The sequence below is a fragment of the Globicephala melas genome, chromosome X (genome assembly GCF_963455315.2).
Source record: "Globicephala melas chromosome X, mGloMel1.2, whole genome shotgun sequence".
NCBI lineage: Eukaryota > Metazoa > Chordata > Mammalia > Artiodactyla > Delphinidae > Globicephala > Globicephala melas.
The window spans coordinates 69,455,082-69,479,273 of record NC_083335.1 but is presented as its reverse complement, the minus strand read 5'-3'; the positions used below and the strand labels follow the sequence as shown (position 1 = coordinate 69,479,273).

General features: G+C 38.6%; 1 protein-coding gene across 7 annotated transcripts in view; it reads left to right on the top strand.

The window, feature by feature from the left end:
* The window catches only part of EDA (ectodysplasin A), a 371,435-nt gene that overhangs the window by 259,433 nt on the left and 87,810 nt on the right, over positions 1-24,192 (top strand). For all 7 annotated transcript variants that reach the window (XM_060292322.1, XM_060292318.1, XM_060292321.1 and 4 more), the window contains exon 2: positions 10,680-10,785. In XM_060292322.1, coding sequence (XP_060148305.1) covers positions 10,680-10,785 — 106 coding nt within the window. The remainder of the gene's footprint in view (positions 1-10,679; positions 10,786-24,192) is intronic.

The window sequence follows — 24,192 nt, the reverse complement described above, 5'->3', positions numbered from 1 at the left end:
GCATCTTTGCCTGGTTTTGGTATCAGGGTGATGCTGGCCTCATAGAAAGAGTTTTGGAGTGTTCCTTCCTCTGCATTTTTTGGAAGAATTTGAGAAGCATCGGTGTTAGCTCCTCTCTACATGTTTGATAGAATTCACCTGTGAAGCCATCTGGTGTTGGGCTTTTGTTGTTTGGAAGATTTTTAATCACAGTTTCAATTTCATTACTTGTGATTGGTCTGTTCATATTTTCTATTCCTTCCTGGTTCAGTCTTCGAAGGTTATACCTTTCTAAAAATTTGTCCATTTCTTCCAGATTGTCCATTTTATTGGCACAGAGTTGCTTGCAGTAGTCTCTTATGATGCTTTGTATTTCTGCGTTGTCTGTTGTAACTTCTTCTTTTTCATTTCTAATTTTATTGATTTGAGTCCCCTCGCTCTTTTTCTTGATGAGTCTGCCTAATAGTTTATCAATTTTGTTTATCTTCTCAAAGAACCAGCTTTTAGTTTTATTGATCTTTGCTCTATTGTTTTCTTTGCTCCTTTTTGATTTATTTCTGCTCTAATCTTTATGATTTCTTTCTTTCTGCTAACTTTGGGTTTTGTTTGTTCTTCTTTCTCTACTTCCTTTAGGTGTAAGGTGAGATTGTTTATTTCAGAATTTTCCTGTTTCTTGAGGTAGGCTTGTATTGTAAGTTTATTGTATAAACTTCCCTCTTAGAAGTGCTTTTGCTGCATCCCATAGGTTTTGGGTCATCGTGTTTTCATTGTCACTTGTCTCTAGGTATTATTTGATGCCCTCTTTGATTTCTTCAGTGATCTCTTGGTTATTTAATAGCGTATTGTTTACCCTCCATGTGTTTGTGTTTTTTAAGTGTTTTTCCCTGTAATTCATTTCTAATCTCAGAACGCTGTGGTCAGAAAAGATGCTTGATATGATTTCAATTTTCTTAAATTTACTGAGGCTTGATTTGTGACCCAAGATGTGATCTATCCTTGAGAATGTTCCGTGTGCACTTGAGAAGAAAGTGTAATCTGCTGTTTTTAGATGGAATGTCCTATAAATATCAATTAAATCTATCTGGTCAATTGTGTCATTTAAAGCTTCTCTTTCCTTATTTATTTTCATTTTGGATGATCTGTCCATTGGTGTAAGTGAGGTGTTAAAGTCCCCCACTATTATTGTGTTACTGTCGATTTCCTGTTTTATAGCTGTTAGCAGTTGCCTTATATATTGAGGTGCTCCTATGTTGGGTGCATATATATTTATAATTGTTATATCTTCTTCTTGGATTGGTCCCTTGATCATTATGTAGTGTCCTTCCTTGTCTCTTGTAACATTCTTTATTTTAAAGTCTATTTTATCTGATATGAGTATAGCTACTCCAGCTTTCTTTTGATTTCCACTTGCATGGAATATCTTTTTCCATCCCCTTACTTTCAGTCTGTATGTGTCCCTAGGTCTGAAGTGGGTCTCCTGTAGACAGCATATATATGGGTCTTGTTTTTGTATCCATTCAGCAAGCCTGTGTCTTTTGGTTGGAGCAGTCAATCCATTCACGTTAAGGTAATATCGATATGTATGTTCCTATGACCATTTTCTTAATTGTTTTGGGTTTGTGTTTGTAGGTCCTTTTCTTCTCTTGTGTTTCCCACTCAGAGAAGTTCCTTTAGCATTTGTTGTAGAGCTGGTTTGGTGGTGCTGAATGCTCTTAGCTTTTGCTTGTCTGTAAAGCTTTTGATTCCTCCATTGAATCTGAATGAGATCCTTGTCGGGTAAAGTAATCTTGGTTGTAGGTTCTTCTCTTTCATCACTTTAAGTATATCATGACACTCCCTTCTGGCTTGTAGAGTTTCTGCTGAGAAATCAGCTGTTAACCTTATGGGAGTTCCCTTGTATGTTATTTGTCGTTTTTCACTTGCTGTTTTCAATAATTTTTCTTTGTCTTTAATTTTTGCCTATTTGATTACTTATGTGTCTCAGTGTGTTTCTCCTTAGGTTTCTCCTGTATGGGACTTGCTGCCCTTCCTGGACTTGGGTGGCTATTTCCTTTCCCATGTTAGGGAAGTTTTTGACTATAATCTCTTCAAATATTTTCTCTAGTCCTTTCTCTCTTTTCTCCTTCTGGGACCCCTATAATGCATATGTTGTTGCATTTAATGTTGTCCCAGAAGTCTCTTAGTCTGTCTTCATTTCTTTTCATTCTTTTTTCTTTATTCTCTTCTGCAGCAGTGAATTCCACCATTCTGTCTTCCAGGTCATTTATCTGTTCTTCTGCCTCAGTTATTCTGCTATTAATTCCTTCTATTTTAGTTTTCGTTTCAGTTATTGTATTGTTCATCTCTGTTTGTTTGTTCTTTAATTCTTCTAGGTCTTTGTTAAACATTTTTTGCATCTTCTCGATCTTTGCCTCCATTGTTTTTCCCAGGTCCTGGATCATCTTCACTATCATTATTCTGAATTCTTTTTCTAGAAGGTTGCCTATCTCCACTTCATTTAGTTGTTTTTCTGGGGTTTTATTGTGTTCCTTCATCTGGTACATAGCCCTCTACCTTTTCATCTTCTCTGTCTTTCTGTGAATGTGGTTTTTGTTACACAGGCTGCCGGATTGTAGTTCTTCTTGCTTCTGCTGTCTGCCCTCTGGTGGATGAGGCTGTCTAAGAGGCTTGTGTAAGTTTCCTGATGTGAGGGACTGGTGGTGGGTAGAACTGACTATTGCTCTGGTGGGTAGAGCTCAGTAAAACTTTAATCCGCTTGACTGTTGATGGGTGGGGCTGGGTTCCCTCCCTGTTGGTTGTTTGGCCTGAGCCGATGGGACACTGCAGCCTACCGGGGCTCTTTGTTGAGGCTAATGACAGCCTCTGGGAGGGCTCACGCCAAGGAGTACTTTACAGAACTTCTGCTGCCAGTTTCATTTTCTCGACAGTGAGCCACAGCCAGCCCCCACCTCTGCAGGAGACTCTTCAACACTAGCAGGTAGGTCTGGTTCAGTCTCCTGTGGCGTTACTGCTCCTTCCCCTGTGTCCCGACACACACACTACTTTGTGTGTGCCCTCCAAGAATGGAGTCTCTGTTTCCCTCAGTCCTTCCAAAGTTCTGCAATCAATTCCCACTAGGCTTCAAAGTCTGATTCTCTACGAATTCCTCCTCCCGTTGCCGGACCCCCAGGTTGGGAAACCTGACGTGGGGCTCAGAACCTTCACTCCAGTGGGTGGACTTCTGTGGTATGTGTTCTCCAGTCTGTGAGTCACCCAACCAGCAGTTATGGGAATTGATTTTACTGTGATTGCACCCCTCCTACCGTCTTATTGTGGCTTCTCCTTTGTCTTTGGATGTGGGGTATCTTATTTGGTGAGTTCCAGTGTCTTCCTGTCGATGACTGTCCCGCAGCTAGTTGTGATTCTGGTGTTATCGCAAGAGGGAGTGTGAGCACATCCTTCTACTCCGCCATCTTGGTTCCTCTCTGTGTTTGTGTTTTTTACAGATTTTTTCCTGTAATTGATTTCTAGTCTCATAGCGTTTTGGTCGGAAAAGATACTTGATACGATTTCAATTTTCTTAAATTTACCAAGGCTTTATTTGTGACCCAAGATATGATCTATCATGGAGAATGTTCCATGAGCAGTTGAGAAGAATGTGTATTCTGTTGGTTTTGAGTGGAATGTCCTATAAATATCAATTAAGTCCATCTTGTTTAATGTATCATTTAAAGCTTGTGTTTCCTTATTTATTTTCATTTTGGGTGATCTGTCCATTGGTGAAAGTGCGCTGTTAAAGTCCCCTACTATGATTCTGTTACTGTCAATTTCCCCTTTTATGGCTGTTAGCATTTGCCTTATGTATTGAGGTGCTCCTATGTTGAGTGCATAAATATTTACAATTTTTATGTCTTCTTCTTGGATTGATCTGTTGATCATCATGTAATGTCCTTCTTTGTCTCTCGTAATTGTCTTTATTTTAAAATCTATTTTGTCTGATATGAGAATTGCTACTCCAGCTTTCTTTTGATTTCCATTTGCATGGAATATCTTTTTCCATCCCCTCAGTTTGAGTCTGTATGTGTCCGTAAGTCTGAAGTGGGTCTCTTGTAGACAGCATGTATATGGGCCTTGTTTTTGTATGCATTCAGCCAGTCTGTGTCTTTTGGTTGGCGTATTTAATCCATTTACATTTAAGGTAATTATGGATATATATGTTCTTATTACTGTTTTCTTAATTGTTTTGGGTTTGTTATTGTAGGTCTTTTCCTTCTCTTCTTAAAAAAATTTATTTATTTATTTTTTTGGCTGCATTGGGTCTTTGTTGCTGCATGCCGGCTTTCTCTATTGGCGGTGAATGGGGGCTACTCTTGATTCAGTGCACAGGCTCCTCATTGTGGTGCCTTCTCTTGCTGTGGAGTATGGTCCCTAGGCCCTCGAGCTTCTGTAGTTGTGGCTCACAGGCTCTGTAGCGCAGGCTCAATAGTTGTGGTGCATGGGCTTATTTGCTCCACGCCATGTGGGATCTCCCTGGACCAGGGCTCAGACCCATGTCCCCTGCACTGGCAGGTGGACTCATAACCACTGCACCACCAGGGAAGTCCTCCTTTTCCTTCTCTTGTGTTTCCTGTCCAGAGAAGTTCCTTTAGCATTTGTTGTAAAGCTGGTTTGGTGGTGCTGAACTCTCTTAGCTTTTACTTGTCTGTAAAGTTTTTAATTTCTCTGTTGATTCTGCATGAGTTCCTTGCTGAGTAGAGTAATCTTGGTTGCAGGTTTTCCCTTTCATCGCTTTAAATATTTCCTGCCACTCCCTTCTGGCTTGCAGAATTTTTGCTGAAAGATCAGCTGTTAGCCTTATGGGGATTCCCTGTATGTTATTTGTTGTTTTTCCGTTGCTGCTTTTAATATTTTTTGTTTGTATTTAATTTTTCATAGTTTGTTTAATATGTGTCTTGGCATGTTTCTCCTTGGATTTATCCTGTATGGGACTCTCTGTGCTTCCTGGACTTGATTAACTATTTCCTTTCCCATATTAGGGAAATTTTCAACTATAATCTCTTCAAATATTTTTTCAGTCCCTTTATTTTTCTCTTCTTCTTCTGGGACCCCTATAATTCGAGTGTTGGTGCATTTAATGTTGTCCCAGAGGTCTCTAAGAGTGTCCTCAATTCTTTTCATTCTTTTTTCTTTATTCTGCTCTGCAGTAGTTATTTCCACTATTTTATCTTCCAGGTCACTTATCCGTCTTCTGCGTCAGTTATTCTGCTATTGATTTCTTCTAGAGAAATTTTAATTTCATTTATTGTGTTGTTCATCATTGTTTGTTTGCTCTTTAGTTCTTCTACGTCCTTGTTAAACTTCCCTTGTATTTTCTCCAGTCTATTTCCAAGAGTTCGTATCATCTTACTATCCTTACTCTGAATTCTTTTTCAGGTAGACTGCCTCTTTCCTCTTCATTTGTTTGGTCTGATGGGTTTTTACATTGCTCTTTCATCTGCTGTGTGTTTCTCTGTCTTCTCACTTTGCTTAACTTACTGTGTTTGTGGTCTCCTTTTCACAGGCTTCAGGTTCATAGTTTCCTGTTGTTTTTGGTGTCTGCTTCCAGTGTGTATGGTTGGTTCAGTGGGTTGTGTAGGCTTCCTGGTGGAGGGGACTGGTGCCTGTGTTCTGGTGGATAAAGCTAGATCTTTTCTTTCTGATGGGCAGGACCGCGTCTTGTGGTGTGTTGTGGGGTGCCTGTGACCTTATTATGATTTTAGGCAGCCTGTCTGCTGATAGGTGGGGTTGTGTTCCTGTTTTGCTAGTTGTTTGGCATAGGGTGTCCAGCACTATAGGTCGTTGGGTGGAGCTGAGTCTTAGCATTGACCATCTCCATCTCTTGGAGAACTTTCGCTTTTTGATATTACGTGGAGCCGGGAGGTCTCTGATGGACCAATGTCCTGAACTCAGCTCTTCCACCTCAGAGGCACAGGCCTGACACCGGCCGGAGCACCAACAGCCTGTCATCCACACGGCTCAGAAGAAAAGGGATAAAAAAAGAAGGAAAGAAAGAAAAAAATAAAATAAGGTAAAGTTATTAAAAAATAAATTATTAAAAATAAATAATAATTTTAAGTAATTTTTTAAAAAGGAGAAAAAAATGGTCAGACGGAACCCTAGGACAAATGGTAAAAGCAAAGCTCTACAGACAAAATCACACAAAGAAGCATACACATACAAACTCACAAAAAGAGAAAAAGGAAAAAAATATGTATATCTTGTGGGAAGTCTGAAGTCTTCTGCCAGCGTTCAGTAGGTGTTTTGTAGGAGTTGTTCCACATGTGGATGTATTTCTGATGTATCTGTGGGAAGGAAGGTGATCTCTACGTCTTACTCCTCCACCATCTTGAAGGTCTCCCCCAGTCACTGATTTTTGTCTTTACCGTTATACTACACAAAGGTTAGTTTTCCCTCCTATCTCTAATTGAGACAAATAAGATCATTGTGAGTAGGGATCCTCTTTCAGTTTAAGCAGTGTTTTGTGTTTTTTCAATGAGAAAATAGAAACTATGTTCTGTTCAAAGCATTTTCATATACAGGCAGTCCCCTTCTAATGTACACTTGACTTATGAATGTCCCATACTCATCAAAGTCCTCTCTGAAAGGACTTTAAGCTACTCCTACTACCCATGGAAGCTGGAGTTGTTTCTTCCATCTGCAGGAGTTGGTTTCTCCCTCAGCTCTCCTCTTCTGGGAGCCTGAGTTCTCACAAGCTCCCATCAGACCTTTTGGAACAATTAACATGTGAGCACATTCTCCTACTGCTGCTGCCAGGACGCAAGAAGGTGCTGGTGACCGTGCGAAGAATCCCCATAGGAGCTGAGCCCATGAAGGAACACAAAGAGTATAAAGAAAATTCTGGAATTCTGGTTGGTGATGGTGGAGAGGTTCTCCATTTGTGCTTCAAAATTCCTTTCCGCTAGAAATAGCATTATACTATAATAACATACCTATGTAAAACTGAGTTTTATGACTGACTCACTTGACCACAGCCAAGAATAAGCAGTAAACAAATGGCCTCTCAGCCGCCAGAGTATATGCACCTTACTTATTGGAAAAGCCATTCAAAAACCCACTGATTGCCTATTTATTCTGTTTGTACATGATTCTAATTAGTTTTAATGAGATGTGAGATGTCAAGCCTATAGGAGGTTATAAGCAGCAAATTCGAAGAGACTGGAAAAATGTTATAAGTAGATGAAGTGAAATATGATAGTTGACAGCAAGGTAAGAGACCGAAAAAGCATTAAAAAGAAGTTTAAGAACTCAAAAGCCAACCACAATAAAAAACTCCTTCACATCCACAAGCATGGCTAAAATGAAAAATCGACAACACCAAACATAGTGAAAATGCAGAGCAGTGGATTGCTCACACATTACCAGTGGGAGTAGGAAAAGGTACAGTCACTGGAAAATAGTTTGACAGTTCCCTTACAGTAAATAGTTACCATATAGCCCAGAGGTTCCACTCCTAGGTGTTTACCCAAGAAAAATGAAGACATATATCCCCTCAAAGCCTCATACTCATATCAGCTTTATTCATAATAGCCCCAAACTGGAAATAACCCAAATGTCCCTCAAAACGCAAATGCATTAAAAAGTTATAGTATATCCATACAATTAAATACTACTCAGGAAGAAAAAGGAATGAACTACTGATACTCACAACAACGTGGATGAGTCTCACAGACATTGTGCTGAGGGAAAGAAGCAACACAAAAATCATATAAACATATTGTATGATCCCATTTATGTGAGGTTCTAGAATGGGGAAAACTAAGCTATGGTGATAGAATCAGAACAGTGGCTGCCTGAGGTTGGAGTAGCACTGAAGAATGACTGGAAGGGACACAAGGGAAAATTCTGGGGTGATGGAATTGTTCCATATCTTGATTTGGGTGGTGGTTACAAAGGTGTGTATTTTTCAAACTGTATGCTTAAAATGTGTGCACTTTATTGTATGTAAATTTTAGCTAAAATTTTCATAAAGTACATAATTTACAAAGGGAGAAAATCCTTCAGAGGACCCCCCTGCTACAGGGTAAAATCTTAACTCCTTAACATGATCTGGCCTTTGTTTAATGTCTCTTGGCTCATTCCTTACCATGCCTCTCCAACTCCTACCACTTACTTTATGCTACTTGTATTTCCAAAAACTGCTTCTCTGTCTATTTCCTCTGAACCTTGAAGCACAATGCTCCCTTTGCCTGGAATTCCTTTTCATTTTCTCATTCATCACTAAATCCTCAATATCCTTCAGGACTCACAGAGGTAGCACCTCCTCCAAAAAGCCTTTTCCACTCCCAGTCTGTATTAGGTACTTTCCCTCTTCCTCCCAGAGAACTTTATGCTTCTCTCTAACAAAGCATGTATTGCTCTGTAATGTTAAGTGTAACTTTAAAAAACCCTGAAAGCCATAGTGGACTGGTGCCATTTAATGTACAGGCAAATAGTCTTCTACATATTCAGTAAACCCTGAGTGAAATCATATATTGTAGACTTAATTTCTATCCAAAATAGCTGAAGTGAGTTTAAGCACTCAAATTTATCATGAAAACTCTTCTATCCAGAATTACTTGTTCTTCTATAGTTGCAAATGATTGAGATTTTAGTGTAAATAGCAGTTTGGTATTATATTATTACTAGTATGATAGCTTATTTATATTGTGGGTTAAGTAACTTTCTATGGGCTTTATCTGGAAACCTAGCCAGACTTTATTACGTTGATTCTACGGGAAAGTGCATTTTACATTCCAGTCAAGTGACAAAAACACTGCTCAGTTGAACCATGTGAAATTGCTGATATTCAACCATTTTTGACATACTAAAATGGCAGTTTCATGTGATTCAACCTAAATATTTTTAAATACAACCCTATGGCAAGTTGGAGATTGTTAATTATGTATTTAATACATGAATATATTCTATAAGATGCTAATTTTGTATATTAAGGCTATTGGGTATAATTGTTTTACATAAACAGTAAATTACAGGATTTTTAAGAAAGTTTGTGTAGAATGTTAAGGCTTACTTGAGTTCTACCCATCTTTTTTCCAGTTAATCACAGATGCAACAGACATGAGGATATTCTGGAATTGTTTATTTTTTGAACCAACAATAGGGTGAAAATGCAGATTCATTTCTTCTTTTTAACCTCCAAACTATCTAACCAGTCTATTTTTAATATTAATTTTAATTACAATAATAGCTAACATTTATTGAGTGCATATTACATGCTGGGTACTGTGCAAACCCAGCTACTTTATGAGCAAAGTACTATTATTGTCCCTATTTACAGATGAGGAAATTAAAGCTTAAGGACCTTGCCCAAGGTTACACAGCTATAAGTGGCAGAGTCGGGTTTGGAATCACTTTCAGTCCTACTACTCTGTCCACTGTTTACCTCAGGCACATTTTTTTTAACCACAAGTAAGCACTCATGCTGAAAAATTATGATTCAATTCAGCAAGTATATATTTAAGCTGTGATTACCACTAGTGATACCAGGCCCATTCACATATGAAATATGTTGTATTATTATGAGAGACCATCATTTGACAGTAGAGGACTAAGTACCAAAATGCTGTAAGCGTTCTGTTGGGATCTAGGAAAGGGAGAGAATAATTGTGTGCTTTATTATTATTAACTCCCAGAAGAGCGTTGGCATAAATGGTACCATCCAATCATAATTGGATACACAGCATTCTGGGAACAAGCCAAAAGTTCAGCATAAATAGAAATGTGGAAAAATCATGGATGTATAATAATGAAGTTCAAGAGGGAGTAGCAAGCCCAAGTCTAATTCTGGGCAGACATCAGTAGTATATAAGGGAACTTAAAAATCTATGACTGGGCTCTCTGAACCCCAGAACTATGCTGACAAGTAGGACTGAATGATTACTCATTAGGTATTTGGGGCAGATGAGGGGGGCAGAAGAGATTAACCAAAATTTCGTGCCTACATTTTTGGGATAATAATGTTATCAAAAATAAAAGAATTTGTGCAGTGGAGGGGAGGATGGGCTCAGGATTTAGACACTCTGAATTTTTTTTATTGGAAGTATAGTTGATTTACAACGTTGTGTTAGTTTCAGGTGTACAGCACAGTGATTCAGATGGAAAAATATATATATACATATTTGTTTTCAAACTCTTTTCCCTTATAGATTATTAAAAGATATTTGTAGTTCTCTGTGCTATACAGTAGGTCCGTGTTGTTTACCTATTCTATACACAGTAGTGAGTATATGTTAATCCCAAACTCCTAATTTATCCCTCCCCCTCTTTCCCCTTTGGTAACCATAAATTTGTTTTCTATGTCTGTGGGTCTATTTCTGGTTTGTAAATAAGTTCATTTGTATCTTTTTTTTTATATTCCACATATAAGCAATATTATATGATATTTATCTTTGTCTAGCTTACTTCACTTAGTATGATAATCTCTATGTCCATCCATGTTTCTGCAAATGGCAACATTTCATTTTTTATGATTAATATTCCATTGTATATTCCATTCCATATATATAGTGTATGTATATATATATACACACTACATCTTTATCCATTCATCTTAAACACTCTGAATTTAAGGTGAAGGCAGACTGTCTACAGAAAGCCAGTTTTTTATGTTGGCTATAGTTGACTGGGGTCAACCTTTGACTTATCTACTTGTTATTTTTCAGGTGGCCCTTCTGAATTTCTTCATCCCTGAAGAAAAGTCATACTCTGAAGAGGAGAGTAGGCGTGTTCGCCGCAATAAAAGAAGTAAAAGCAGTGAAGGAGCAGATGGTAAGTCTATTTGGGTGATCCTTTATCACATATCAGTTGATGAGAGTACCATTCTGAGAACTACCTTTTCAAGTGTACTTCACCATCTCCTATATTTTCCACAGACGCAAGGTCACAGAAGGTTTTTCTAGCTTAACCTACCTAACCTACTCTTTTGACATAGAATTGACTGTACAAGGATCCTGTCTCCTCCAACCCCAGTACCTTTAGTCCTTTCACAGTATGTCTGATAGCCATGGTAGCATTTGTACCTCTCAAGATCACCCTCCATAAGGACTTCATCTCTCCTGGGAACATCCTATATCAACTAAGGCCACCAAGAGAATTCAGTCCTATTCTTGGAATGACAGAGTACTCTGCCATGGTGGCACTTACATGGTATGTTAAATCCAGTGATAATTATGTCACTGTTGGTGTCAGCTACCATGCCTCTAGAACTCATCTGTAAGTTCCTTGAGGGCAGGGATTCATTTCTCTTTGTAAAGCTCCAGAATCTAGCCTAGTATCTAGCAAATTGTTGGTGTTTGTAATGTAAGTTGGTAATGTTGATTGCCCCTTCAGCTGGGTTATGATGTGCCATGAAAACCATCCCTATTGAAGGTGAAGCAGATTTGAGTTAACTAACAATGCATTTTGTGGGGCATAACAAAATGTTGAGCTAGCTCCTGGGCAGGGTCTTTGAATCGCTCTATTTTAACATCATTCTGTCAGTTGACAGAATGCTACCTCTTTAGAGTAGGAGTTTGTAGAATGCATAGCTATGGGCTGTTGTAAAGCCATCTGGATTCAAAGACAGCACGTGGCTGGCTAAATCTGCCAAAGATATATGTTCTGGAGGGTTACAAAGCAATATGACTTTATGAAGGTGAAAATCAGATTTTTTTAAAGCTGACATTTGTCAGTGTAAGTAAGGGCCAGCGATGGAAGCAGTTCCAGACCGCATGAGCAATTGAAGCAATGGGACCAGGACTTTGTCATTTGGAACAAAAAGAGGTAAAACTGGATGAAGTCTGAAAAAGAGCTCAGAAGAAGGACCTGTAATAAAAGAGAGTCAGAAATAAGTAGGCTGTTTTTAGTCAATGGAGGTGGCAGCTTTGAGCCCTTCAATTGAGAAATGGACCAGCGGGGCCATTCTCTAGAGCAGATACTTTGCATACAATTCATGACCAAGTTCAAGCCTAGGAAATGTGGTCCATGAAGTTATAGGCACCCATTATTCATATACTGCTTGCTGCCAGTTTCCTGGAAGTCTTCAGAAAGCTATGTAGAAACTGAGAACTGAGAATCAAGGTCCCTTTCCTCTCCTTATCATCTTACTCTTTGATGCATGTGGGTCTTTCCACCTTTGACTCTTCCCCAGTACCACAAAATCTTTCATATTCCCTGATTGCTAAGGAAGAGAAAAGAGAGGTGGTAAGAGCAATATCACCTTCTGTAGTGGGCATGGTCTTCCCTTCCTCTCCACAGGGGAGGTCCAATAGCTTCTAAAGTTTACGTCTTCATCTGGCCTTCCAAGTTTTCTCGTAAAGAAGGCAGCTTCCTTCACTCTCCCAAACCACTTTATCTGGATCTGGCTACTAGCATCTCTGCTATTGATTTTCCTTACAGTGTTTATTCTGTTTTGATACAAAATAGTTTTTCCCTCTGTTGAAGGCCAAAGCATATCATTAATTTTTAGTACTTCTTATCTAATTTCCTCCTGGTCTGATACTCTTGTCAGTCACTAGACACTAGTCACTGTGTGCCAGTGCCTAACTTCTCATACAATCCCAGATATTTTCTTTAAACAGTATAGCAGGGAGGAATCCAAGAGCCCCTTAGAGTTAGGAGAATAGAATGCTTGGGGGTTCTGGGATTTGATTAGATTTCCAACCTTTCACCTGGGAGGCTATAGCACCACTTCTTTAGATGTGGTGGGTGCTCCAGTGATTTAGAGGGTGACAAGCCAATCCAAATCTCCTTTACTTTTGAACCATTCCTCTTACTCTGCTGAGTGTATGGTATATTTATTCAAAACATTCTTCAAATATTTACTGAGAAAATACAGCAGTTTCTATAATACTAGAATGAAAATGCCATAAGGATAATCGTGTTTATTTACTTTTACATCCTCATTGCCCAGGAAAGGACCCGGCGCATAGTAGACCCTCAATAAATATTTCTTGTTGCCCTCAAAAAGCTTAACTTCCAGTGTAAAGAGACAGATAATAAACAAAATTGGTGGTGGTAAGTGTTGTGGAGAAAAATATACCAGGGCAAGAGGGAGAGAACGTGATGAAGTGTGCTGTAAGGTGATCAGGGAAGGTCCCTCTAATAAGGGAACATCTGAGAAAAGACCTGAATGAAATGAAGGTGTGAGCCATGTGAATATCTGGACCAGGTGCAGGGAAAGAAGGAGAGAAGAAGCAGTAAATACAAATGCTCTGAAGTAGAAGAATGCTTGATATGTTCCAGAAAGATCAGTGTGGCTGGGAGCAGAGTGAGCAAGAAGGAGAAGGAAGCAGATGAGATCAGAGGGGGGAAAATCAAACTTAGAGCCTTGTTGTAGGCCAAGCTAAGGACTCTGACCTTCACCCTGCATGAGATGGGGAACCATTGGAGAATTTTGAGCAGAGGCATGACAGGGCCTGACTTATGTTGTAAGAGAATCCCTCTGGCTACTGTAGGGAGAAAGAACAGAAGCAGAAAGATGTGTAGTGGAGTGTAACAATAACCCAGGCAAGAGATGATTGTAGTTTAGACCAGGATGGAGGCAATGGGGGTGGGTGGGGAGGAGTGGTCAGATTGTGGACAGATCTTTGAAGGAATAGCTGACAAGATTTGGAGGTTCACTAGATAAGGGGTATGAAAGAGAAAACCAAGGACGACCCCACAGTTTTGAACCTAAGGAACTAGACTAGTGGATTTGCCATTTCTGAGACGGAGAAACAGGAGAAGAGGAATGTAAAGGGATGTAAAGAAGGAATCAAGAATTCAGTTAGGCATGCTAAGTTTGAGGTGTCTACTAGGCACTAAGTATATATGTTAAAGAGGCAGCTGGGTATATAAATCTACACCGTATATCAAGACAACGTGTCTCAAGACAATGAGCTGACTCTTAAAAGAATAAAGAACTTCTCATTGAAGAAGTGAGTCAGTCTGTAAACCATATGAACAGAGTAAGAGGTTGGATGGGATAGGTAAATCAGAGGGGGGTGAGTTAAGGACAAAAAAAAAGCCTGTTAGGTGTTGTTTCTAAATCCACAAGTTACTTGATATATTATAATAAAAAGTTAGCTATCCAGGGACTTCCCTGGTGGCGCAGTGGTTAAGAATCCGCCTGCCAATGCAGGGTACACGGGTTCGAGCCCGGGTCTGGGAAGATCCCACATGCCGCGGAGCAACTAAGCCCGTGTGCCACAACTACTGAGCCTGTGCTCTAGAGCCCACGAGCCACAACTACTGAAGCCCGCACACCTAGAGCCCATGCTCCGCAAAAAGAGAAGCCACAGCGATGAGAAGCCCGCACACTGCAACGAAGAGTAGCCCCCGCTCACCACTAGAGAAAGCCCGTGTGCAGCAATGAAGACCCAACACAGCCAAAAATAAATAAATAAGTAAATTTATTTTAAAAAAAATTTACCTATGCAGCTCAGGTTTGCATCACAAATATCAAAAAAAAAAAAGTCATTTACCTTGAACATTTAAGAGCCTGACAGGGATTTCAGGAAGAAAACATTTTTCAAAGGTCAAAAATAGAGATAAGTTTAAAAAGAGAGCAGGAAAATCAGTTCTAATTCCTTGTATAATTTTTGATGTTACTATCCTTTAATTTCACTTCTCAAAACTTTATTTTATTGTCATTTAACAAGACTTCTAGGCACTACCAGAAGTATAAAGATGAATAAGACCCTCAGAGAAGCTTACATTTTAAGGAGGGAGCAGATACATTTATTGGCAACAGGTAAAAATTAAGCAAAGGTAGGGTGAAGCTGAGTCCTAGAGTTTTACCTTACACAGTACATAGAAGACACTCAAACATTTGTTAAATGAATAACCAAACAAGAAAATGGGCAGGGGGTGGAAGGAGTCTAGATTTTTTTCTGTCTAGGAACTATAGGCATTAAGCTTGATGATCTTCACTAATCCCTGTGGGAGAAAAAAAGTCTTAACAAATGGTTCATTCACACTTAGGAAAAGCAAGGGACGTCGGGATCCTTAAGAGCCTGCATAGGTTCACCAAGAATAAATCAGACTGTTTTCCTGTTTTCACCAGACTGCTAAACTAGTTGCTTAGGGGCATAACATAGACATAGTCTACCTTTTTTTAATTTATATTTTATTGAGGTATAGTTGATTTACAATGTTGTGTTAGTTTCAGGTGTACAGCAAAGTGATCTAGTTTTATATATATATATGTGATATTTATACACATATATAAATAATATTTATACACACACATATGTATATACACTTTTGCAGATTCTTTTCCCATATAGGTTATTACAAAATATTCAGTATAGGGCTTCCCTGGTGGCGCAGTGGTTGAGAGTCCGCCTGCCGATGCAGGGGACACGGGTTCGTGCCCTGGTCCGGGAAGATCCCACATGCCGCGGAGCGGCTGGGCCCGTGAGCCATGGCCGCTGAGCCTGCGCGTCCGGAGCCTGTGCTCTGCAACGGGAGAGGCCACAACAGTGAGAGGCCCGTGTACCGAAAAAAAAAAAAAATTCAGTATAGTTCCCTGTGCTATACAGTAAGTCCTTGTCTTTTATCTATGTTATACATAGTAGTGTGTATATGTTACTCCCAAATTCCTAATTTATCCCTCCCCCCACATTTCCCCTTTGGCAACCATAACACACAGTCGATCTTGCCTTAAAAAAATGTCAGTGGCTATATCCAGGTCATACCCAATCTTTCTGACCCACCATTCAAGAAATGATTGGATTCATCTCATTTTATTCCTTTGGATCACTCTATAAATGAAGGCATTGACTAGGAAGCGGGAGTCCCAAACACAGGGTTAGTTTTCCTCCAGTATAAATCGTGGCACTTTATAACTTAAAGAAAATGCGTGAGATCTTTTTCTTTACTACATCTCTATCTTAAATTTACTGCTCCTGTTTTGAGTTGGCCAAAAGTAATTGATATCAGCTTTAAGTTCATTTTTGCTAATTATATGAGGCCTTTCGCTTATTGTTGTTCTGCAAGGAAAGCACGATCCCTTCATTGAAGGTGTTGTGAGTCACGACAGTTACAAAAATCTGTGCCAGGATTTCCTGCTGAGATCCATCTTTGTGATATGTTTCTGAAATAATAATAGTTCTAGGTGGCTTGCTTAAACATCTCTTGCTGGGTACTCCAGAAATCTGCAGAACGTAATTTTCTAGTTAGAATGAAATGTAGAATATATTCAGAGGGTCAGGAGGTCTTAGAAGCAGATAAGTGAATCCAGAATTTCCACAGAGATAGTGTCCATATTTTATAAATATTATTGTAAAACCATCTGTTCTCTTCTGTAGGAGCATTTTCAGAAATCAAGCACAATATTAATATCTCTCCATACCTACCATCCCCCCATATTTCTGTCCTAGTAAGAGAATAAAAATAAAAGTGCAGCATTGTGTAATAGAAAAGGTATTAGATTGAGTCACAATTTCTGGATCCTGATCCTGATGTTACTGCCACCTTATCAGGCATGTGACCTTAGAGGAGTGACATCCCTCTGAGCCTCAGTTTCCTTAGCTATAAATGGGAATAATTAGGCTTGCTTACCTAATGCAGTCATTGTAATAATCAAAGGTGTTAATGTATGCAAAAGCTTCAGAAGTTAGCAGCTATTAGTAAATTCTGTCTGGAAAATGAACATAGTAGCATGGTCTCCAAAGCATTTTAGGCACTCATATTCATTAATTTATGAATAACCACTCTAATGTCTACAGAGGTACTCTCTTTCAGACAGACTGTCCTTTTTTGTACTCACAGATACTATCGAAGCCCATAGAAAGAAGACTCCAAGCCTCAAGTTATGGCCTACCTCATCACAAGAAATGATCACATCTGTACACTTCCATGTCACTCTCTTACTCTGGCTGGCTGGCTGTGTATATGTGTCTCTTTTTTCAGTATCTCTTCTTTGTAGTTTTCTTTACCTTTGGACAGATCAAGAAAAACTTAGTATTCATTTTTGGTATAATAAAAGAGTAAAGGGAAAAAACAAATAAGATTGAAATATATCCTTTGTCCTTCGTTTCTTAAAAATAATAATGGAATAAGACTTAGCCAGCATTAAGTTGATACAGATGAAAATGAAAGACTATGATCTCAGAGAAACAGACTTCTGCCTATACAAATATTAACTAGAGTTAAGAAGTGCCCTCATTCTAGTACTGCTCTTGTATTTACTGCTTTTTAGTGAGCCATCACTGTGCTATTATCAAATGAGAGAGATGAAAATCATTTTGAGAACAGATGGAGTGTCAAGGGCTTGTTCACAAGACAAAATTAAAGGTTTTGTGGGTTTACCATGTGTGTAGACTTGAAGAGGATTGTTGATTTCAGCTGTACATTCCCCAAGGTTGCCTACTGGTCATGGAAGCCAACAGCTTAAGTACCTACAGCACAACACTCTGGAGCCCTCTGCCTTTTCATCTTGTCTATCTTTCTGTGAATGTGGTTTTTGTTCCACAGGCTGCCGGATTGTAGTTCTTCTTGCTTCTGCTGTCTGCCCTCTGGTGGATGAGGCTATCTAAGAGGCTTGTGTAAGTTTCCTGATGTGAGGGACTGGTGCTGGGTAGAGCTGACTGTTGCTGTGGTGGGCAGAGCTCAGTAAAACTTTAATCCGCTTGACTGTTGATGGGTGGGGCTGGCTTCCCTCCCTGTTGGTTATTTAGTTAGTTCTTCTTGTTTCTGCTGTCTGCCCTCAACGATGTGATATTTTGATACACATATACATTGTGAAATAGTTACCACAATCAAGCTAATTAACATTTCCATCACCTGACATAATTCCCCTTTTTTTGTGGTGAGAACACCTAGTCTCGTAGCAAATTTCAGGTATAGAATAGAGTATTATTAACTACAGTCACCATGCTATGCATTCGCTCTTCAGAACTTACTCACCTGCGTAACTGAATCTTTGTACCATTTGATCAACAACCCCCCCCACCATTTCCTCTACCCCCAAGCTCCTGGCAACCACCTCTTCTGTGTGTGTGTGTGTGTGTTTATCACATTTTCTTTCTTCATTCATCTGTTGATGGATACTTACATTGTTTCCATATCTTGGCTATTGAGAGTAATGCTGCAATGAATATGAGAGTACAGATATCTCTTCAAGATACTAATTTCATTTCCTTTGTATATACACTCAGAAGTAGGATTGCTGGATCATATGGCATTTCTATTTTTAATTTTTGAGGAACATGCACTCTGTTTTGCATAATGGCTATACTGATTTACATTCCTGTCAACAATGTACAAGGGGTCCCTTTTCTCCCCACCCTCATCAACACTTGTTGTCTCTTGTCCTTTTGATAATAGCCATCCTAACAGATATGAAGTGACATCTCATTGTGATTTTTGACTTACATTTCCTTGATAATTAGTAATGTTGAGCATCTTCTCATATATCAGTTAGCTATTTGTATGTCTTCATTAGAAAACCATCTATTCAGATCCTGTGCCCATATTTTAATCAGGTATGTATGTATATATGTATGTATGTATGTGTGTATGTATGTATGTATTTGCTGTTGGGTTGTTTGAATTCCTTACATATTTTGGATACTAACCCCTTATCAAATATGTGGTTTGCAAATATTTTCTCCCATTCTATAGGTGGTGTCTTCACTCTGTTGATTGTTTCCTTTTTCGTGCGGAAGATTTTAGTTTGATGCTATCCCACTTGTCTTATTTTTGTTGCCTGTGGGGTTTTTTTTAATAAATTTATTTTTTTTATTTATTTATTTTTGGCTTCATTGGGTCTTCATTCCTGTGCCTGGCCTTCTCATTGCGGTAGCTTCTCTTGTTGCAGAGCACAGGCCCTAGGTGCGTGGGCCTCAGTAGTTGTAGCACACGGGCTCAGTAGTTGTGCCTCGTGGGCTCTAGAATACAGGCTCAGTAGTTGTGGCTCACGGGCTTAGTTGCTCCGCAGCATGTGGGATCTTCCCGGACTAGGGCTCACACCTTTGTCCCCTGCATTGGCAGGCGGATTCTTAACCTCTGCGCCACTAGGGAAGCTCTGCCTGTGGTTTTGAGGTCATATCCAAAAACTCATTGCCCAGACCAATGTCAAGAAGTTTTTCCCCTGTATTTTCTTCTAGTAGTTTTACAATTCCACATCTGTATTTAAGTCTTTAATCCAGTTTGAGGGGTTTTGTTGTATATGCTATGAGATAAGGGTTCAATTTCATTCTTCTGCATGTGATGTCCAGTTTTCCCAGCACCACTTATTGAAGAGACTATTCTTTCTCCCTTCTGTGCTCTTGGCACCCTTGTTGAAAATCAATAGCCCATAAATGCGTGGATTTATTTCCGAGCTCTCTATTCTGTTCCATTGGTCTATATGCCTTCTTTTTTGCCAGGCCCATACTGTTTTGAGTACTATAAATTTGTAATGTACTTTGAAATCAGTACATGTAGTGCCTCCAGCTTTGTTCTTTTTGCTTAAGATTGCTTGCGCTATTTGGGGTCTTTTGTGGTTCCATATAAATTTTATGATTTTTTTTTCTATTTCTGTGGAAAATGTCATTGGAGTTTTGATAGGGATTGTATTGAATCTAAAAATGGATTGGGGTAATATGGACATTTTAACAATACCAATTCTTCTAATCCATTTTGTGTGTGTCTTTTTCAATTTCTTTCATCAGTGTTTTGTACTTTTTAGTGTACAGCTATTTCACTTCCTTGGCTAAATTTATTCGTAAGTATTTCATTCTTTTTGATGCTATTGTAAATGGGATCTTTGTCTTGATTTCTTTTTTTGGATAATTCCTTGTTAGTGTGTAGAAACACAATTGATTTTTGTATTTTTATTTTGTATCCTGCAACTTTACTGAACTCGTTTATTATTTCTAACAGGTTTTTGGTGGAGTCTAGGGTTTTCTAAAAATAGGAACATACCATCTGCAAACAGAATCAATTTTTCTTTTTTCTTTACAATTTGGATGTCTTTTATTTCTTTTTCTTGCCTAATTGCTCTGACTATAGGACTTCAAGTACTGCGTTGAGAATGGCCATCCTATCTTGTTCCTGATCTTAGAGGAAAGGCTTTCAACTTTTCACTGTTAAATATGATTTTAGCTGTGGGCTTGTTGTATATGGCCCTTATTAAGTTGAGATGCATTCCTTCTATACCTAATTTGTGAAGAGTTTTTTTATCAGAAAAGATGTTGACTTTTGTCAAATGCTTTCTGCATCTTTAGAGATGATCATATGATTTTTATCTTTCATTCTGTTAATGTGATGTATCACATTTGAGAATATAAGTTGTTTCACCCATTTTTGGATATTAATCCAACTTTCTAGTAAAATTAAACATTCGAATACCTTTGATACAGTTTTGGGAATTTATCCTACATGTATAACAACACTACATAGGTCAAATATATATAAGGATGTTTATTATAGCACTGTTTTAGTGGCAAAAGAGGGATAACCCTAATCTCTATGAATAAGGAAATGGTTGATTGACTAAATTGTGACATAGCCATAATATTGAATATTATACAGGTATTAAAAGGAATGAGTTAGAGTTTTATAGATGCATCTGAAAGAATAGGCATATTCTTTTGCTGCAAGTTTCAGAGTAATATGTATAATACTATCACATTTTCATTGAAAAGGGAAAGATTTTTACCATATGACCCAGCAATCCCACTACTGGGCATATATCCTGAGAAAACCATAGGTCAAAAAGATACATGCACCACAGTGTTCATTGCAGCACTATTTACAATAGCCAGGACATGGAAGCAACCTAAATGTACATCGACAGATGAATGGATGAAGAAGATGTGGCACATATATACAATGGAATATTACTCAGCCATAAAAAGGAACGAAGTTGAGTTATTTGTAATGAAGTGGATGGACCTAGAGAGTGTCATACAGAGTGAAGTAAGTCAGAAAGAGAAAAACAAATACCATATGCTAATGCATATATATGGAATCTAAAAAAAAACGGTACTGATGAACCTAGTAGCAGGGCAGGAATAAAGACACAGATGTAGAGAACAGACTTGAGGACACAGGGAGGGAGGGGAATCTGGGACAAAGTGAGAGAGTAGCATTGATGTATATACGCTACCAAATATAAAATGGATGGCTAGTGGGCCATCAGCAAGGAGATCAGCTCAATGCTTTGTGACGACCTAGAGGGGTGGGATAGGGAGGGTGGGAGGGAGGCTCAAAAGGGAGGGGATATGGGGATATATGTATACATATAGCTGATTCACTTTGTTGTGCAGCAGAAACTAACACAATGTTGCAAAGCAATTATATTCCAATAAAGATGTAAAAAAAGAGACAAAGATTTTTAAACCCTAAGAATGTTTATAACTATATAGTTATAGCTATAGATATATAATTACGTAGAAACAGTGGTGGGAAGCAGAGGCACCAAGTGAATTAATGATTACCTCAGGTAGAAGGAGGTTGGATAGGAAAGCGAGAACTGTTTAGTGATTCTTTGTACAGTTCTGAATTGTTTGACTTGTTACAGTAAGCTTGTGCTACTGTAATTTATTTTTTAAATGTAACAGGAAAAATTGTATAAAATGGGGAGAAAAATGGACTGGAAGGGGCATGAGGGAGACAAAGAAGGCAGTTAGAAGGCTGATGCAATGATACACATAAGAGATGGCGGTGGCTAGATTAACATAGCTGCAATGGAGACTGACGTAGACAGATTTAGTTAGTAGGTAGAAAAAATTAAGTGAAAAAATTTTAATTTTTAATTAAAAAATTAAAAATTTGACTGAGGGGAGAAAAAGAGGAGCCAAGGAAGCCACCCAGGTTTCTGGCAAGGTGCTGTACTATTTACTGCGATAATGATCCGAGTAGGAAAATGAGTGTTTTTAGACAGGTCAAGTGTCAGGTCCCTATGGGCAATTCAAGAGGAGAAAACCTATAAAGAGTTGGAGATATGTATCTGAAGCTCAGGAAAAATATCTGGTCTGGAAATATAGATATGGAGATCATGAGCTATGTTAAGACTCTCTCAGTTACAGGTGACAGATAGCTGGCCTAAACTGGATTAAGGGTTTTTTTTTTTTGTTTTTTGGTTTTGTTTTGTTTTAAAGAGGGCATAGGATTTATTGGCTCATTTCTAACTATAAAGTCTCTGACAAAGTTGTCTTAAAACATGGCTACATCTTGGAGCTCAAATGATGTCATCAGGACTTTCTCAGTTCTGCTTCCCTTTATATTGGCCTTATTCTTCAGGCAGGTTCTCCCTATAAGGTGGCAGAAATAGCTACTAGCAGCTCTAGGCTTACATTTTACCAATTTAGCAAGCCTAATGGAAGAAGTGTGTCTTGTCCATCCATTGAATTCAGTAAGAAGTTTGTTGTTGGCAACACTGGTCAGGGAAGTCTGAGTAAAGTAATAGGGGCCGAAGGATTGAGAATCAAGTCACAAGAGTAAGTAGAAAATAGCAAATATAAATGAAAGGGAGGGAGAGAATAGCTAGAGATTTATTAACCATCTACTATGTGCAAGGCACTGTATTATATTGCACCCAGGGATACACAAATGGGTAAGATAAGGTTCCTTAGTTCTGGAAGCACATTGTTTTCATAAGAGAGAACCTTATAAATACTTTCCAGAGGCGATAAGTACTTATATGGAGGTTTGATAAGATTGCAGTGGAAGCACAGGGAAAGGGGCCACAGAATGGCCAAATATATTAAATACATCTCCAAGGAGAAGTGCACAATGGCTGGCACATACTAGGCATGCATATATGAATGAATGAAGTGACATTTGAATTGGATTTTGGAGGATGAATGAGACTTTGATGAAGAAAAGTAGAAGGTGCATTTCTGACAAAGGAAACAGCAGGTGCAAAGCTAACCAATCCCCTGCATTTTTTGGCTCTCCTCTTGGCTTAGGAAACCTGATATGTAACATAGGAGACTTGGAGGAAGGACTGAGGGAAGCCAGAACCTTTGAGCAGAGAAAGTGTGACTAGAGCCCAGAACCACCTCAGGGCTTTCCAATGCTCACTCAAGCATTTGATCAATGGTATTTTAATCCCAAATTATTTTGGCATCTTACCCATCTTACTGCATCTCTCCCCTACCCTCCATACACTTGAGAAGTAAATATTAGCAAGGCAAATATAATTCTTCCTTGTTTACTAAAGGTAAGACATGTATGATTGTTCTTAACTTTGGTAGCAGTTTTAATTTTCCTGATCTTCTACTTCCTAATCTCTGGTGCAAAGTAGCACCATTTAGACCCTCAGTGTAATTTAGAAACAGTGACTGATCCGATCCTACTCTCTTTCTTGTTGAGGACTTCAAACTGACTTAGAAGACATAGATCCCATGCCATTAACATGTTGAGAACTTTAGTGAAAGCTATTTTTGAAATGGTGACATACCAAGGATGCTTTGCTGTGGGCTTATGAATCTTAGCTGCATTTTACCACTGCTTCCAGTATACACCCCCTTTAATGAACTTAGTACTGTGATGCATTAGGTCAGTTGTTTAGGGTGTAGCCTCACTGCAGTTCTATATACCCCAACTCAGGGGTCTAACCAATCTGTGCTATTTGGCAAGTGGTATACTAGGAAGAAGGTGACTTTGTGCAGATCTATTCTCCCTATAGCAAAACAACTCATGGGCCTGGCCTGCTGCCAGAAAGTTAGTAGTGTCATCTTTATAAATGAAATTCAGCTCATCATTATCTTACATTATGCCAGAAGAGCGGGAAGAAGATTGACTTGGTAATTCACTATGTTTTGATCCTAATCTGTTTAGAAATATGATTTCTTAAAAAGGAAGTGGAAAAAGAATGTGTTTCTCATGATAGCTTCATGGTATCTGCTGAGAGGATGTTCAGTTATTGTAAATACAGCAATTTGATTCCTCGAATTTCAGATATGTTTCATCACTCTTTAAAAAAAGACTACACTGAAATGATCAAATTTTAAAGTATGAATTGCATAGCTTCCAAAGATGAAATTTTATATTTCAGGTCACACATTTAAATCTCTATTTTGTTCAAAAGAAGCAACAAATTTCTTACCGGAGTCATAAAGTCATTGATCCATAATAGTACATTATCTTTGCAAGTCATCTCCAAAGCTCTTTAAAAGCACATGTTTACATTGTCACCTATTTAAAGGAGAAGGGAGTATATTTGTGGTACAAATATTTTATCTCAGAGGTTGTTTTCAAGTTTCAGTTCAGCGGTTTGAA